Source organism: Neltuma alba, unplaced genomic scaffold (assembly GCF_004799145.2).
Source record: "Neltuma alba isolate B1F8T4 unplaced genomic scaffold, ASM479914v2 tig00011767_pilon, whole genome shotgun sequence".
NCBI classification, from domain to species: Eukaryota; Viridiplantae; Streptophyta; class Magnoliopsida; order Fabales; family Fabaceae; genus Neltuma; species Neltuma alba.
Window position 1 is genome coordinate 23497 of NW_021636391.1, and position 17926 is coordinate 41422.

The following is a 17926-nucleotide window of genomic DNA, read 5'->3' on the forward strand; positions in this document are numbered from 1 at the left end:
AGTAGTCGACTGGGTCTTATATTAAGTATTAGAAATAGTTTGTTTTTTTTTCACTTAAATTGATTACAAATGTTAAAATAAGTTTTTTTTTTTTACCAACGGAAGTTTTCAATGCAAATTATTAAAGGGAATATTTGAAAGAACTTTTATTACAAATAATTAATTTAACTAATTTTTTTAATTGCAGTAAATTAGTTATTATGTGCTTGTTCATTCACCACGGATGAGAGTCTCTCTAAGCTCGGAGCGTTAATTAGGTGTCATAAAAGCCGGCGTTAATGAGGCTAGATGACACCGAACGAGTGGATAATCCCAACTAGCTAGCTTTTGTAAATGATACTCCCTCCGTTTCTTATTATAAGAGACAAATAACCGAAGTACGTTGATCAAAAAAACAGTTAAAATTAGTTAAGAACAATTAATATGTAAAAAGTATAATTTTTTTTCCAAAAATGCCCTCATTAATAAGGAGAGAGAGCATGAGAGAGAACAATTAAATTATTAAAAGAAAGAGAAGTGAGAGGGAGAGAGAGTGTGAGTTGGAGATAATAAATATGGGTAAGATAGTAAATCAACACAAAAAAGTAGAGACAACTTGTAAGTGTCACTTATATATAGGAACATGCCATAGGCATCAAATGTCTCTTATAATAAGAAACGGAGGGAGTATAAATGAAACAAATCTTTTCTTTGTATAAAAAAATGATATAAATGAAACGATAATACAATAGAAAAAAAATATGCATACATTATATAGATTCTTTTTTACACCATATTATATGAGGATATTTATTGCATTTTTCACATATTGCTCGATCTTTTATATATATATATATATATATATATTTTTCAATGTTGGTTTGTGTTTTTCAAACTTTTCTCTTTGACTTCTGAAATGATAAGTTCAAGAAAAGCGAAATTAAAATTATTGTTAAGTTTTAGATAAAGTTAATAAATTTTAAGTCTTTTCTTGATTCCAATGCTCTTGTCTTTGACACATAATTGAAGTTCACTAGTTCAGTACGTGACAACAAAATTCTGAGATGCATGGCTTAAAAAGCAAGTCATTGGAGCAAAATTTATTTCTAAATATAAATTACTTATAAGGTGATTAATAACATTTTTTTTAAATTTTATCCCTCTTTATTATAATAAAAAAATGGTGAAAATGTATAACGTATTTTTTATTAATACCCTTTCTTAAATAAGAATAAGTGTAAAAAATTTATCCAAATAATACATTTTTTCATACGCGAAAATGAATACAAATAACTTTGGCACGTGCCGGTGATGTTTAAAGACTTTAACAAGGCTTGGGCATTCGGTTGGTCTTCTGGAATTTGTAGGTTCATTAGAGTTTGCCCTATTGATTTGAAAGTCCCATTCCCCAAAAATAAAATATAATACAGCACGGATAAACTTGAGAGACTTTATGAGTGCAAATATTATTATAAAATTTTGAACGGAAAAAACTATTACAAAATTGACATAGTTTTCCTTAAGGGTGTATATGGACCAAACTGGACCGGGTTTATTATCAACTGGAAGTGTGGTCCAGTAAAGACCTAGGGCAGAAAAAGATAGCTCGAGATTTGGTCCAATCCAGTACCAACCCGAGGTCGAATTGGACTGGACTTGGTCCTCTAGACTGCCTAAACCAGGCAATCCAGGACTAAATTTAATTTTTTTTAAAAAAAATTTTCTTCAATAGGAGGCAAGATTGTACTCCCTCCGTTCCTTATTATAAGAGACGAATAACCGAATTACGTTGATAAAAAAACAGTTAAAATTAGTTAAGAACAATTAATATGTAAAAAGTATAATTTTTTTCCAAAAATACCCTCATTAATAAGGAGAGAGAACATGAGAGAGAACAATGGTAATTTATTAAAAGAAAGAGAAGTGGGAAGGAGAGAGAGTGTGAGTTGGAGACAATAAATATGGGTAAAATAGGAAATCAACACAAAAAACTAGAGACAACTTTTAAGTGTCTCTTATATATAGGAACATGCCATAAGCACCAAATGTCTCTTATAATAAGGAACGGAGGGAGTAACTTACTATATAAAATTTTGCACATATTTTAATCCAAAGTTCATCAAATTTGATCATTCCTTTTCAATTTCCCAATAATGTCATGTTTTGTTAATTAATCCTCGTTAATATAGATCTTATGTTGTAGAAAATATATACGCATGCTCATTACTTAGGAAGTTAATAGATAAATCTTAATTATTTGAATAGACAAAAAACTTATATAGAAAAATTAAATCAAATTAAAATTATATAAATAATAATTTGAAAAAACCAGGCTGGACTGGACCAACTGGTCCAAGGAGCCAATCTCTAGTCTAGTCCAGCCTGATGAGACTAGTCCAGTGCAGTCTGGTCCAGTCTTGTTTTGAGCTAATTTTTTTTCTGAATTGGACTGGACCGGGTTTGCTCAGGTTAGACTGGATCATACTAGACCATCGGGTTTTTACACAGTTCTAGTCTCCCTATTCGATACTAAATCAAATGAGTGAACAAGGGTGTTCATGACTCGTTGTGGAGTTTCGTTTCTTGTATTTGTTTTGTGCTAATCGGATGAGGTTATTAGAGTTAAGGATCACTTAAAATTGTCATGCCTTCTAATAGGGCTGTGCAAAAACCCGGTGGTCCGGTATGGTCCGGTCCAACCCGAACAAACCCGGTCCAGTCCGGTCCAAAAAAATTGGCCCGAAACAAGACTGGACCAGACTGGACCGGACTGGTCTCATTGGGCTGGACTAGACTAGGGACTGACCCCTCAGACCAGTTGGTCCAGTCCAGTCTAGCCCGATTTTTTTAAATTATTATTTATATAATTTTAATTTGATTTAATTTTTCTATATAAATTTTTTATCTATTCAAATAATTAAGATTTATTTGTTAACTTTCAAAGTAATGAGCATGCATATATATTTTCTACAATTTAAGATCTATATTGATGAGAATTAATTAATAAAACATAACTTCATTGGGAAATTGAAAAGGAATGATCAAATTTGATAAATTTTGAATTAAAATATGTGCAAAATTTTATATAATAAGTTACAATCTTGCCTTCTATTGAAGAAATTTTTTTTTTAAAAAAATTAAAATTAGCTCTGGACTGCCTAGTCCAGTCCAGACAGTCCAGAGGACCAAGTCCAGTCCAACCCGATCTCGGGTTGGCACTGGACTGGACCAGACCTCGGGCTGTTTTTTTCAGCCCGAGGTCTTTACTGGACCAGACTTCGGGTTGATAACAAACCCGGTCCAGTCCATGCACACCCTTACCTTCTAACCTTGTGACCCTAAGAATCTCTCTTAATTTTTGTAAAAATGTAAATTTGACTTTTTACAAATATAGACGGGATGACCAAAAAAAAAGTTTAAAATGAGTGCCTTTTGACACAGAAGGCTTAAATTTGTGATTAAGAGCCTGTATATGTGGTTTAGGATTCAAAAAATACTTATAAAAATACTTATATATCATACCAACAAAATTATCATGTCAACAAGATTTGAACCTATAACTTTATAAATTACAAACCAAATCCTTACCAATTAAAGCCATCTTTTATTGAAAATATGTTCCACAACATATTAAGCTTGTTAAAAAATTTTACATTTTATGCTAATTAACATTTAGTTTTATAACAAGATAAAACCAGGCCACGATATTAAAAAGATAAAATTAAATTCTTGCACATCAATGAATAACACTGCAGCTTGCCCACCATCTTTCAGTAGCGTTAGAATTAATCTCCGAAATGTAAATCAAAAGGTTGGTTTTCAACATTCAACAAAAATGTAGTTACATTGAGATCAAGTCAAGCTACAAGCCAGAAGCCAGACTTTATTTAACAAGCTCAAGAGACTGTCTAATAAACTACAGGCCCATTAAAAAGAAACAGATCAGTCAAAAGCTTACATGTCAAATAAATCTCATTGTCTCTCTCTTTACTAAATCGCACAGTCATTGCAGAGAATCATTGTTCACAAAAGATACCCATCTAGAGAACTACAGGATCAAATGAAAGTTGAAATCTGAAGCACCTAAATGTGAAATTCGTGTCAAAAGCCTAACTGAAAGAAGTAACAAACAGTGAAGTTTGTGGACACCGACTAGCACCATTCAAATTGGTACAATACCACAGGACTTGCACGTGACTAGTATTGCTACTTGTTTTCTTCAGCAACGATTTTGTATTTTCCAGATAGCTGTTGCTGCAAATAGAATCAGAATCATTTACAGATAAGATAGATCATGAGGATTCGTTGATAATATCGCAAATGAAGGGAAATTAAAAATATCTTTCACAAGTCTAGTTCAATGAAAATCTTGATTTAGACCCTCTAGATAGTATCCAAGATGGTTGTCATCATCATGTTTTAAGTGATCTGATTTCATATTTCTGTCCCATCTTCATCCACCACGTTATTGTCAAATTTAACAGTCGCTTAATCCTGGCCCAAAGGACAAAAAGAAAGGCAGATTGGTTTCAACTTGCTTCTATTTCAATTGGTTGACTTAACTCTGAATCACTGCGTACATCGCATTGATATAAATACACTAAACACATGTAAGATGCTAAACTTAGTCACTTTAGGAAATATCAGCTTATTATTCCAAATAACCTAAGCATGAATCAATGATGTCAAATTATATATTATATAAATTACATTGAAGGTTAATGGATTGTCAAGTTTGACTTAAAAATCTGAAGAAATAGTATCATACAAACAAAAAGCTAAATCATTTAGAAGATAAATTATCTATCAAAATTCAAACTTGTATACTATTAGCACGCCAAACTTATATCCTAGCTCGACAAAAGAAACATAAAGTTTCCTTTAAAAAATGTACCTTTCTCCATAATTCAGTGTGGCCTCTGCAGAAACCAGCGACGATGGTAGTACTCTTCTTCCCTTCACGATACTCGATGCTAAGATCCTCTTTCAATCCACAGGTGACATGAAATGCCAAAGGACACTTAATCTCAGAACACACAATGGCACACCCATTTGAAGATTCACAAATGTAACACTTCTCAGACCACCTCTTCTTGGGAACCTTTGAGCAATCAATCCCTTCTCTTCCTTCTGGGTCCTTAAAAAACACCTCAGGCACTAAAAGAGCACACACAATATGGGCCCACCGCTCATCTACAGTGGGTTTCATAGCCCCTTCCTTTGCAGGACAGAGACAACAAGAAATGTTGTTTTCATCATCATTCTTAGTTTCAGAAGACGATGAAACTCTGCATGTTTCACAGAACCAATCACCCTCTGGAATTCCTTTTACAAGCGGATTGCCATAGCATGCGGCGTGAACCATTAGATCACACCCATCACAGAGAACAATTGGATCTGATGGATCCCCATCTGTGCTTTGACATACAGCACATACAATCCCATCCTCATCATCTTCATCAACATCTTCAGTATTTGAATTTCATTCTCATTCTCATTTTCAACATCGAGGGAATTTGCTACAGGTGGAATTTCAGTATCATTGGCTTCATCATCTATTGATTTTACTTCTTCCTCAATCGATGGTTTGTATTCAACATTAAGGTCAATAGAAGAAACGCCGACATCGGAACCAAAATCAGGTTGAAGAGCCCATACCCGTTTCTTAGCCGGTAAAGAATAAGTGTTGACACAAACTGAAACTGCCGAATCAGAAAGAAATGTTGAATCTCGAGATTCTTTACGCTTCTTTGCCGGTAAGGTTGAGCCAGAGACACTGGCGCCTTCATCCTGAGTTTTGCGACCGTGATTGTGATGTGGCTGTTGATTCTGGAGCTCTTGTTGCTGTTGGATGAGTCTGAATCTCTTGAGGGGAGGTAAGCCATGATAATTGGTATCCATTTTTTCTATGGGAGGAGGGGTTTCTGGGTTTGTTTGTGGGGTTTGACGGCAGATTCAAAGGCAGGGAAGGAAAGGTAGGATTGAGAGAAAGAGAAGGAAAGGAAATAGAGGTTTGGAAATTGAGAGGGAGCGAAGGGAGTGAAATTTTCATTTTGGGATTTCGGAATTTGAAGTTTGAACAGAGCGGTGAAGCCAATTGGAATGAGAAAATTGAAGCTTTTGAATATGGCGGGAGACCAAAAATAGTGTGATTTGCTGGCTACTTATTGCGTTGGGGGAAAAAACCGCGCTTTTTTGGTTCGGTTTTTGTCTTTCAGAAGAACCGGAACCAATAGGCACGGGTTTTCAAGTCTTCAAGCCATTTTCAAAACAAAAAAAAACAAAAACAAAACTTTTTGTCAACAATATAATATATAGCATAATCTAAAAGGCAAACTATACATATGGAAGAAATTATATTTTGTTATAAATTTTATATCTATTAATAACATAATTAAGCAATTCAACATGAATAATTCTTTAGGGCCTGTTTGGGTAGCACCCCAAACCATGGTTTGGGGGCCCAAACCATGGTTTGGGGAAAATGCTACCCAAACAGGCCCCAAAAAATTGCAAACCTTGGTTTCACCTGAAACCATGGTTTCACCCGGTGAAACCATGGTTTCACCAGAAGCTGGAAATTGTCGCTTGTGGGAAAAAATCGGGCACGCCTACTGGTGATTCCAAAAACACCCCAGACCTTCTCGAGCTGGCCGACACTTTGAATTCAGACATCCTTCTCTTCTCTTCGCTGGCCGACACTCTTCTCTTCAGCTCGACCAGCTCCTCCGCTCGACACACTGTGCTTGCTCCTCAGCTCGACCAGCTCCTCAGCTCGACACACTGTGCTTGCTCCTCAGCTCGACCATTGCTCTCAGCTCAAGGTCGACCCTCAGCAACGGCTCCGGTAGGCAATTTCCCAGATCCCTCTCTTCTTCGCTGGCCGACACTCCTCCTCTTCGCCGAACGATCGGACTCAGCTCGAAGCTCGACCCTTCGGCCCTTATCATCAGCTCGTCTCTTCGCCGCTTCATCATCGGGTCGCGTCTTCGGCCGTGCTTCATCGCCAGCTCGCCTCTTCGCCAGCTCGAGTGTTCGCCGTCGCTGCTCTGAAACTCGACACCGGTGAGATCGTCCTGGCCTCGCGAAAACAGGGGTGGTCGTGCGTTTCTCGGCTCGCCAAAACCAAAGGAAGCTCCGATCCATCCATCCTCTGTCTCCAATCTTCGTTCTTCAGTTCGCCCGGTGAGCTCTCTCTGGTGATTGCCCAAAATTCTGTTCGTATTTCCTCCATTCATTGATCTATCAGCTTCTTGCTTATGATTCTGGTTCGGTGGTTCTGATTCGGTCCCTCCTCTATTTTCGGTCTGTCATCCGGAAGTGATATGAATTTTTTTTCAACCGTGGCTATTAGTATTTTGATTGTGGTATGTTGAATTGGAATGATTTGGCTGTATATCCTCTTCAATTGCAAGCTTCCTCTCGGTTCTATTTTTCAACCGTGGCCTTCGATTTCAGCTTTGTATGCCTAGTGGATCCAAGCGATGTATAATTGTTGTCTGGATATTCCTTGGTCTTCCTGTGCGTCATTCGGCAGATTTTGATCAATGGTTATTGCCGAAGATCTTGTTCGTTTTTGCCATGGATTGTTTCGGGGTTTATGGTGTTTTTGGATTTCTTTAATTGAGCTTCATGTGCTGGGGATTATAAATGGTATGTTCGTTTGGTAAATTGGTTCTGATTTTATGAAACAAAGAGGGAACAAATTATGGTAATCAATGTCTGGTTCTGGAGGCAGGGGACGTATATGGATGAGAAAGTCTGGCAATTGTTATATAAATTCAATGCAATTTGTTTTTCCTGCTGTAGTCCAGATTTCCCCCGGAGAAGAAGCTGTGAAGTCGAGACTTTGGTTTTTTTTTTTTTGCCGTGGATAGTACTTGTGATAATGAACATTATTTGTTAAGAGTTGATCTGATTTGGGATGAGATAAGAATTGTATTGTTCTGTATTGTTGTATTAAGGATTTTGATAAATTTATGGCCAACTTTTGAGAGTGAGGAAAAATGAAATCACAACTGAAATCCATGTATATATATTGAAGGAAGTGATTTGTATTTTGGTCAGAGGTTTATGTTGGTAGTTTTTTTTATTTTCGGTTGACAAATCTGATAAGGATATAATTTTTAAAAATATTATGAAAGGCTTGTGCAACATGTTATTTTGTAAAAACAATAATGTGCTTTATAATGTTATTTAATTAACATGTTATTTTGGACGTTTTAAAATTTTTAGTATTTTGAAGTAAAAACAAATAATGAAGTTTAGAAAGGAGGGGGTGTATTTTTTCCAACCATGTAAAATTAGAAATTTTTTGTGTTTGTTAATTTTTGTCACACTTGGTTTGGTAGGAAGGAATTGAGATTTAAAATGTGATCAACTTTTTCACCTATTACAGTAGACAATATGATTTTTGTTATTTCAATTGATTTTGAGTTGATTAACCTGGGATGACTGAAGAGTTATAATTGTGCTATAGCATAATGCGTCAGAATACGGTGAAAGCTTCCTGGGACCTACGAACCACAAAAGTGTTTATTGACCTCTGCATTGAACTTGTGCAACAAGGGGAAAGAAAAGGTACTAGCTTAACAAAGAAAGCTTGGGATATTCTTGGTGATAACTTTACTGCCAAAACTGGAAGAGTATGAAAAAGGTCAATTTAAGAATAAATATGATTCCCTACGAAAGGAGTGGCAGACATGGGATAGGCTGCTTCGTGAGACAGGATTGGGATGGGATACTGAAAGGAATACTGTCAGTGCAACTGATGATTGGTGGGAGAGAAAAATAAGGGTAATTATTGAACCTTTTGATCTTACATTTTCTCTACTTGTTAATGCTTTGTGTATATTTACTGTTTTTGGAATATTTTATGATATTATTGGTGTCTAATGTGCAGGAAGTTCCAAACTACGAAAAATTCAGAGAAAGAGGACTTCAATTTAGGGATGAATTGACGCAACTATTTGGAAGTGTGGCTGCAACTGGACCACAAGCATGGGCACCTTCTTCCATGACACTTCCAAGTGAAGGAACACCGAATGAAGATTTGGAAGAAGGGTCCGGAGATAGTGATGAAATTTTAGGTGCACCAACTGGTATAAGTGGGGAATTTAACACAGTGAACTTCAATGATAATAGTGGAGGTAGTGGAGGCAACACTGAATTGAGACAGGATACCAGTGGTGGGGGTACAAGCAGAGGTAGGAGTCGACCTAGTAGCTCACTGGGGGTCAGAAGGAAGAGTGAAGTCAAGAAGAAACGCACATCTCCCTCTATGAAAATAGCGGATGCAATTAGCAAGATTGCTGAAACAAATACTTCTGAGGCCGAGCGTGGAAATGAGGTCATTTCACGAGCAGAAGCTAGAAGGTTGGAAGAAGAAGCGCGTGCTTATGAGGTTTCAATTAGGGGAGTCCTGTCTCACCTGAAAACAGTTCCTGAAGTTGTCAGTGATCCTGATTTCTTTAGACGGTGCACACAACTCCTTATGGAACGGCAGGATGCACGAGAAATGTATGCAGCTCTGAAGGATCAGAAGGAACAGCTTCTACTCATTTTAGAGCATTTTACTAGGGATTTATGACTTGTTTATTATATTAGACAGTTCCATATGTGTATGTTTTATGTGACCAGTGGATTGTTATATGAATCAGACAACTCTGTAACTTTTATAAATGTTTCGTAATTTCTACGTAGGAATTCTAAACTTTATGTGTATGTGCACAGGATAAAACGAATATGGATGATGAAATTAAACATGTGGAAGAGCATGCTAAGGGACGGAAAAAAAGAGTTAACAAAGTTGCAGCATTGGTTGGTGCATACGCTACTTTGAACTTGTGTAAGGAGCCTCGGCATACAAGTGCTTATACAGGCTGCATATGGGTAAGGGATGTTTTAGATGGCAACTCCAGTCGTTGTTATAACATGTTTAGGATGGAACGGGATGTGTTCTTAAGTCTGGTGGAACAATTGCAACAACATGGTCTAAAAGAAACTAAAAATATAGGGATACATGAATCAGTTGCAATGTTTTTACATACCGTTGGGCATGCACTTAGTAGCAGAATGCAGCAAGAAAGATTTCAACATTCAGGGGAGACAATTAGCAGACATTTTCATAATGTCCTAATGGCATGCTGTAGACTTGCCATGTCTAATATCAAACCAAAAGATCCAACATTCCGGCATGTTCATACAAAAATTCGGTTTGGTAAATACTGGCCTTTTTTTAAACATGCTATTGGAGCAATTGATGGCACACATGTTTCCTGCGTTGTCAGTGCAACAGATCAAACTAAATTTATCTCTAGGAAAGGAACAGTGTCACAAAATGTCATGGCGGTTTGTGATTGGGACATGTGTTTTACTTTTGTCTTGGCCGGATGGGAAGGTAGCGCACATGATGCTCGGATATTTGATCATGCCCTCACAACTCCTTCAATGAACTTTCCCCATCCACCTGAAGGTATTTTTTTATTTCCTATATTTTTTTTTATATTTAGCTTAACAATAGAAACATAATTTACAATAATTTCATTTTTTATATAGGAAAATATTATTTGGTGGATGCTGGATACCCAACACCGAATGGATATCTCGGCCCATACAGACGGGAGCGTTACCATTTGCCTGATTTTCGAAGGACATCTGGGTTTGAAAATGACAATGAAATCTTTAATTATTTCCATTCAAGTTTAAGGAGTACAATTGAAAGAACTTTCGGAGTTTGGAAAAAAAAGTTCGCAATCTTACAAAATATGCCATCTTATGATTTTGAAACACAAGTTAAAATCGTTTGTGCAACGATGGCTATACATAATTTTATTAGAACGACATCTATTACTGATCCTGGATTCGTTCAGTTGGAAGAAGAAGGTACTTATGCAGAAGATGATGATGATGGGGTTAGATTTTCACGTATACATTCATCAATTCAATCTTCATCTTACATGGCTCAGGTTCGTGACAGCATAAGAGACGAACTTGTTAATTCAATACGAGGATAGTAGTCATGTCTTATTTATTTCCTTTTATCATAGATTGTAATATGTAGTTAAAAACAAAACCTATTACAAATGCTTTGTATCGATGCATCATCTTAATGATTATGACACTTCTTTATTTATATTTCTCTTATTAATATTATGCCTTATATTCTCAAGCTAATTATTACTTACTTGAATAATTAATAAATTATTTTAAGACGTGTTTATTCTATTTTGCAACAAAATAATTCATCTTCTCTAAAAATATTTTTCACTCTTATATTTTATGAATATATATGTGTGGTGACAATTAATTAATTAATTGTATTAAACATCAGAGGTTATTATACATGTAGTATGTTATTACAAAAAGTAGTTATGAAAAAATGTTATGGGATTTCACGTTTACAATCTTTAAACAAAATTAATATTTTTCTGTTATAAAAAAATCATTTTTCTATAAACATATTTAATATTATGTTTTATAAATATATGTACACATATTAATTATGTATTAATTATATTATCTTATATATTATTAATTATGTTAGTAAAAATTATTTCATTAACAATTTTATTTCTTCAAATCAAAATAAATCATAAAATCTATCCATTATATAATTATCATATTAACTTATACCCTTTTTGGTCATTTCCACATGTCAAAAGCATTTCTGGTAATAACTATCCAAACACTCTCACTTCTCAGAATCACTTTTTCTCAGAATCTATTCTCCACAGAATCTATTCTCCAGAATCACTTTTCCAAACCACGGTTTGAAGTCATCCAAACACACCCTTAGATAAATTAAAATTTTTAATTATATCATTTAACCATGACAAAATAAAAATGTTTTTTAAGAAAGAAAACCACGACAAATGAGATATTATTAAATTTTTATTTGATCAGTCATTCGATTACAATTTACAATAACTTTTATAAATTTGCGTTGGAAACTATGTAAAATCATTGTTCTTTTTCTGCCAACTTGTTTTATTTATTCCTTAAGCATTTAAGAATTCAACTTTAAAATAATGCTAGGCCACACAAATCGCGTATGCTCACTGAGTCACTGTCCACCAGGAATCGTTGTGCGTGGGTAATTAAAGTAATAGCCTATTTGTTAATTTTAATTGTGAAAAAAAAAATTACAATGGAAATAAATATTACTTAAAAATTTTTATAGCTCTAACATGAGAAAAAAATTAAAATTAAAATAATGAAACCTTTTAACAATTAAAGTTGGTCAGTAATAATAATAGTGGACTTTTTATAATTCAACCACCGTTAAAAGCAACCTTCCCATATGAAATTAACACAAAACTAGATGGTTTTGGTAATTAGCATTTAGCAATGTAAACCTTCTTCTTCGGTTGAAATTTGTGGGTGGCAATGGTTTTTTCTTTGCTGAGTTTTTTTTTAAAAAAAAGGCCCAAAGGCTTGGGAGACATTAACTCATTCCTGTCTAATTCAAATCTTAGGTGCAAGTTGGGTTAATATCACAGATTCCTTTCAAAATACAATCAAACTCTTCAGTATGATTTACATTATCAAGAAATAAGTGATGGTTTGTTTTTATCTTTTGTGCACTTAAAGGCAAATACAATAAATTTGTGTTGAAATGAATTCTCGAGACATTTTACAGACAATGAAATGATGTCTCTTGAAATGACATAACTTCTAAATGAAGAAACAAAATTTCATAGTGCTTGATGAACCAATACTAGCTTGGTTATTGAAACTAACATTCTCATTTAAAGCAACATACTTCTAAATGCATAAAGTTTCCGTGAACTAATACTTTCTTTCACCTAATGGGGGTTATTATACCTTCAGATGTCATGTTCTTCCAAAAAAGTATCTTCAGATGCTTCAAGGACGTGACCGACTGACCATAATAAGACATTACTTTATACTATCTCCAATTTTTAATATAAAAACTGAATAATTAATTTGGTAAAATTAAGAAAATTAGCTAAGTTAGTTAATTATAACAAATGTATGTAAACTTTCTTAAATTACCATATTTAATCATATACATTGGAGTAATTTTTTAGTATGAATCCTTTACAATCAATAAGAATATTTTAGAGAAAACAATATAAATTTGAAAGACAATGGATTGAACTTTTATATTTAGGACTAAATTCAATCTTTAACTAGCTCTTATGCTAATAACTAGAGGTAATATATGACTATATAACCTCTTTTCATTGTGAAAATGTGCTCACAGGTTTAAGCTTAGATTTATCACCTAAATTATTATGTCCAAACTCCATCTATCCATGCTGATAGCAGGCAAGCATAATTCAATCTGAACTGAAAGGTAATTAAACAACCTAGCTGCAATTCTAACTGACGATTGAAAAGTATAACGTACATCTTTGAAACAGCCCCAACCATATGAACAAGTTAATGCATAAATTCAACAACTAACTACATACAAAATTCTTCACTCAGGGTACGGAGCGTCTCCAAATTCCTGCCAATGCGCTCCCAAAGATTGAATGACATACACTGGAAACTGCACATGGTACTGTTGTCAGCGGATCCCCAAAATGCTTTGTAGCCAACACAACTCCAAGCACTGAGTTCTGAACGTGACAAGCCACAAAAAATAGGCATATTAGTTAACGTCCACAAGTGCTCAATTGCCCATTCAACTTGCATATGTGATACTAGTATGTTTCATTACCCTATAATCAACCTCTAGTCTTTTTATCTCACCAAACGCATTTGCTAATGTATCACACAGAATATTATAAATGAGTAGCAATACTTGTGGTCTATTGATTATAGGCCTAGTCAAAGTTTTATCACACATAAAATCCTTGTTTTTTGGTGCAATGCAGGAGTTTGAGAAATGAGTCGCACTATTCATAACTTAAAGAAGAGTATGCAATCGATAAGTTTTGTTTCATATATTAAAATATATTGATGCATTGATTTAAACTGAAATAACAATATCATTAATTATAATCTCAACAGCTGTATAGTCTTGGTCTTTTCAAAATATCCTGGTATAGTTTCAGAACAATGAAAATATTACCAGTGAACCAGACATTTTATGACGAAATGTTCATCATTTTAACATTCATGTCATTATTTTTCATTGATTTCAGACGTAAAATACCACTGATTGGTTAAGTGACTAATTAGTAATTAATTGATTTTGGGCGCAACCATAAGGGGCAAGTTTTGATTTCTATTTTTCTGGTTCAAGACAGAAGGAAAATTTGAATCCAAGACACCTTACTAACTATTGATTACTAGAGTATTCTAGTGGCCAAATATTTTACCTGCATGCCAACCTCAATGGAAATTGTTCGTGATGAAGACACATCTATTCCCAGCATCCTTGCAAGTATGTAACCGAATGAAAACCCAAAAGCATGAAGAAGACAGGAAGCCAGAATTACTTGTCCTCCAGACATGAGGATTGCTGAAGAACTCTGGGCAATGGCACGTCCACATAAAATTGCCACGGTTGCTACAGCAACTGGTGGCATCAATGGGTTGAAAAATTTAACAATAGGTTGGAAAAACTGATTCAAAAAAGCACCAGCCAGAACAGGTAGGAGCACAACCTGTTTGAAATAAGAGAGACAATGATAAAAGCACCTAAGCAGAAGTCACTTTGAGACTAGCTCAGTTATTAAGGGTGAAACGGGATGTGGTAGTGACCAGGATTCAAATCCTCGTCATGTAAATATTTCAAAAAAGAACAAAAAGAAAAGGCATTAAAGCAGATATAGAAATAGGAAAATTTTGATATGCAATGTTACCTGCAAAGTTGATAGCAGCAAGTCAGCTGCATTCACAGCTACATATTTACCAGCTAGTTTTGCTGTCAGAAAAGGAGTCATGACCTCAAACCCAAAAAAAAAATTGGTGGATGTCAGAAAACAGAAAATAAGCTTTAATGGAAACCTTTAGCATACACTAAATCTAAAAGATAACAAGCCCATTTTCCCTACTGCAACAACAGAATTGCGCATGAGAAGTTAGCATATGTATTGCACATAAAGTAGTCCCAGTGATAATATACCCATAAAGCTTCATGTAAGATCTTTTCCTTGATGATTTTTTCCTTACTTGTGACAATTTTTTTATGTTATACTATTCAGTTAAAGACAGAACATGTCAAATTTGTATCATATCAAACATGTCAAGTCAGTATGATAATACTTAATTCTTATGCCTTTACATGCAAAAGGTTTAAGATAGCACATTCCTGTCAACCTTCAAACCAAGAATCAAAATTAAAACAGAAATCATTATACCACAGAGGCAAAAGTGCTTGCAGCTGTCATTACAACAGAAAGCGCCACATTGCCTCTAGCAAAACAAATAGATCATTAGATCTACTAATCCTCTCGGCATGCATTAAGAATGAACTGTCAGAAAATTCTGAGAACCAATGTACCGTGCAAGATAAGTAACAATGTTACTAGCCGTACCTGCAAACAATGAGAAATTACTTTGAACAGGCGGACGAGGGAATTCAAATATAAACGACCAAGATAATGCACATACCACCGGGACAGCACCCAACCAATATTAAACCAGCTGCATAATGTGATGGCAGATTTAAGAGTTTGCTTACAAGAAATCCAGATATTGGCATAACCTGAAAATTGTCAGATATAACATTCTGTCAAAGTAAGATAACAGTCATATTGGATGAAAGTAAACTACAAAGGTGTAAAATAAAAATTTTGACACAAACAAGGATGAATCACGATGGAAAAAAGGTTCAGTGTGCCAATATATTGAGAAGAAAAAGAAATGCATCCTCAAATGCATATCATAGGTGGAAGTGACTACATATCATTGGTATCATCTAAGCAAAAAGAATGTGAAGCTTCCCCCTCTAGCATGATAAACACACGAAAGCTCAATTTCCAAGGAGTTGACTTCTTATCCATAGAATCAAATGCAACAAACTATGCAAGTAAGATTGCTTGTGGTAAGAACCACTTGGTAAAGACAAAAGTTAAATAGTTTAGGGTATGAAACAAGTATAGAACCAAGATACAGCCAAGATATAATGCCTTTTTTGTGTAATCACGATCACTGAGGATAGAAGAACACAGAAATCTTCTCATAAATTAAAGAATGTGGGATTTCAGCCCTTTAAAAGTATACTAAGATTCGAAATAGATAGTTGGCTTGAGTCCCTTGGGCTATTGATGCATTAACATCATTTCTGCATCATCCAAAAATTGGTCTATTCCACTGCTTTAATTGAAGATTGTGCCAGCACCTTGGACGAGTTTAGTAGCATAAAATAGTGCCTCAGGAAAGTTCAAAACCTTTGAGCATGTCAACGTTTTGGAAGTAGCCCTAAGTAACATGAGTCATTGCAGTAGCATTTAGTCGACCCAGCATATGTGAAGCCATCAGAGAACATTGTACAATACCCGATTAATGGCATATGGTTCTATCTAATGAGTAATCTCCATGAACTTAATTGAATTTATCAAATGCTAATAACTGCTAAGCACAGATTAACTCATTGAAGGGTGGCCATAATTGTTGGTTCAGTTTCATGCAAAAATGGTCTGTCTCTTCTGCTAACAATGCATAATAATGGGAAAATGCTTAACTTCAATAGGACCATCAAACAGGGGTTCCAAATCCAATACCCATAGTTACAACCTTCAAAATTTAAAAAAAACAAAAAACAAAAATACATACCAAATGTGATAATACAATGATTTGGCTGTCCGACAATATCCTAAAAATAGATAAGGGACTCATGGAGGAAATGGAGAAAAAGAGTTTAGATGCACTGCAGTTGGTACAGCTCTTCATTAAACACAATGAAAGTCAATTTTGTGTTTCTTTGGTAAATTAAAATCCCCATCATCAACAATAAAGCTAAATAAGGGGAAAGCATTCATCATGAATAATTCACATTGATAAAAATCTTGTCAATCAAGGCACTGGCAGGCAACCAAGGATCGACTATTATAGCTTCTACGTAAGTATACTAACCGAATACTGAAGCACGAATCCAGAGAGTACTTCCTTAGGCATAGCAAGAGCTCCACGAAGATCATCAAGAGTAAGCGTCATACCCATGCCAAGCATGATCGTGGTTAGACCAAGAATGCTAAGTTTGGGCGTGACCCAGTCGAAGGAACTAGGTTTGACCAATCCCAATGCGCACCCAATTGTAACCCACAAGGGAAACGCCGTGGAGAGGACCTCTCCGGCGAGCTCCACCCAATCCCGAAAACTCCGACCACCATTTGCGCTATACCCACTCGATGAAACGCCGCAACGAAGAGGAGAGAAATAGCTTAACCGAGAAGTTTTGGAGATTGCCGATAATGCAGCTAGATTGGTGGGCGGAACACCAACAGATTGGTTTAACAGTGACTGCGGGCGAAATTTTCGTTGTAGTGTGAATTGAATGCAGGAATTGTCGGGAGGAAAGAACGACGCGAGATGTGAGCTAGTTCTTGAAGAACGTAGTGAAACCACCAGATTGGGGTCTGATTGAAGCTTGAGAAGTGGTTTCCCATAGTGAGAGCTTGCGGTTGATGCTAGCATTGGATTGCTTCTCTTGCTGTCTTCGGGAAATCGTGAGTCCAATTAACCGAACAAACACCAAATTCTTGCTCTACCAGTGAGTGTTTGGACGCACCTTGGTCGCTGACACTACACTGAGTTCTTGCAACACAAAGGACAACTGTCCCTCCTGGCTCTTACATGCGAATGCTACGCGTGGCATGGTGATTCTTTGACGGTGAGCGGAGGGAGTCACGTATGGATGGTAGTGAACAAAACCGAACTGAAACTGAAAACCGAACCGAACAGAATTTAATTTCAGTTTTTCAGTTCAGTTATTTTAGTTTTTGGTTATATATTCGATTTTTATTTTTATAATAATTCAGTTTCAGTGTTCGGTTCGTTTAGTAGAAAAAGAATTCAGTTATAACTG

The 17926-nt window shown here is 35.4% G+C and overlaps 2 protein-coding genes across 2 annotated transcripts; both read right to left on the reverse strand.

Moving 5' to 3' along the window:
• Positions 1-3884: 3884 nt before the first annotated feature.
• Positions 3885-5989, reverse strand: LOC114717676 (protein Jade-1-like). The gene is given in 3 exon segments (XM_028902881.1): positions 3885-4233; positions 4874-5460; positions 5463-5989. Coding segments are annotated over 3 exon segments (1053 nt in total). The 5' UTR covers positions 5881-5989; the 3' UTR covers positions 3885-4185.
• Positions 5990-13181: 7192 nt separating this feature from the next.
• Positions 13182-17675, reverse strand: LOC114717671 (probable sodium/metabolite cotransporter BASS1, chloroplastic). Its single transcript, XM_028902877.1, has 7 exons — positions 16975-17675; positions 15511-15604; positions 15401-15434; positions 15258-15312; positions 14760-14843; positions 14274-14561; positions 13182-13568 (listed from the first exon to the last, which is right to left on the reverse strand). Exons 1-7 carry the CDS (start codon positions 17533-17535, stop codon positions 13431-13433), a joined length of 1254 nt encoding a protein of 417 aa, XP_028758710.1. The 5' UTR covers positions 17536-17675; the 3' UTR covers positions 13182-13430.
• Between the last annotated feature and the right edge of the window lie 251 nt (positions 17676-17926).

Bases quoted from the DNA above. Each gene is read 5' to 3' on its own strand.
- LOC114717671 (XM_028902877.1), bottom strand. From the start codon at position 17,535: ATGCTAGCATCAACCGCAAGCTCTCACTATGGGAAACCACTTCTCAAG. The intron at 15,313-15,400 runs GTACATTGGTTC...TTGTTTTGCTAG, and splicing joins ATTGTTACTTATCTTGCACG to AGGCAATGTGGCGCTTTCTG. The intron at 13,569-14,273 runs GTAAAATATTTG...TGTCACGTTCAG, and splicing joins CCATTGAGGTTGGCATGCAG to AACTCAGTGCTTGGAGTTGT.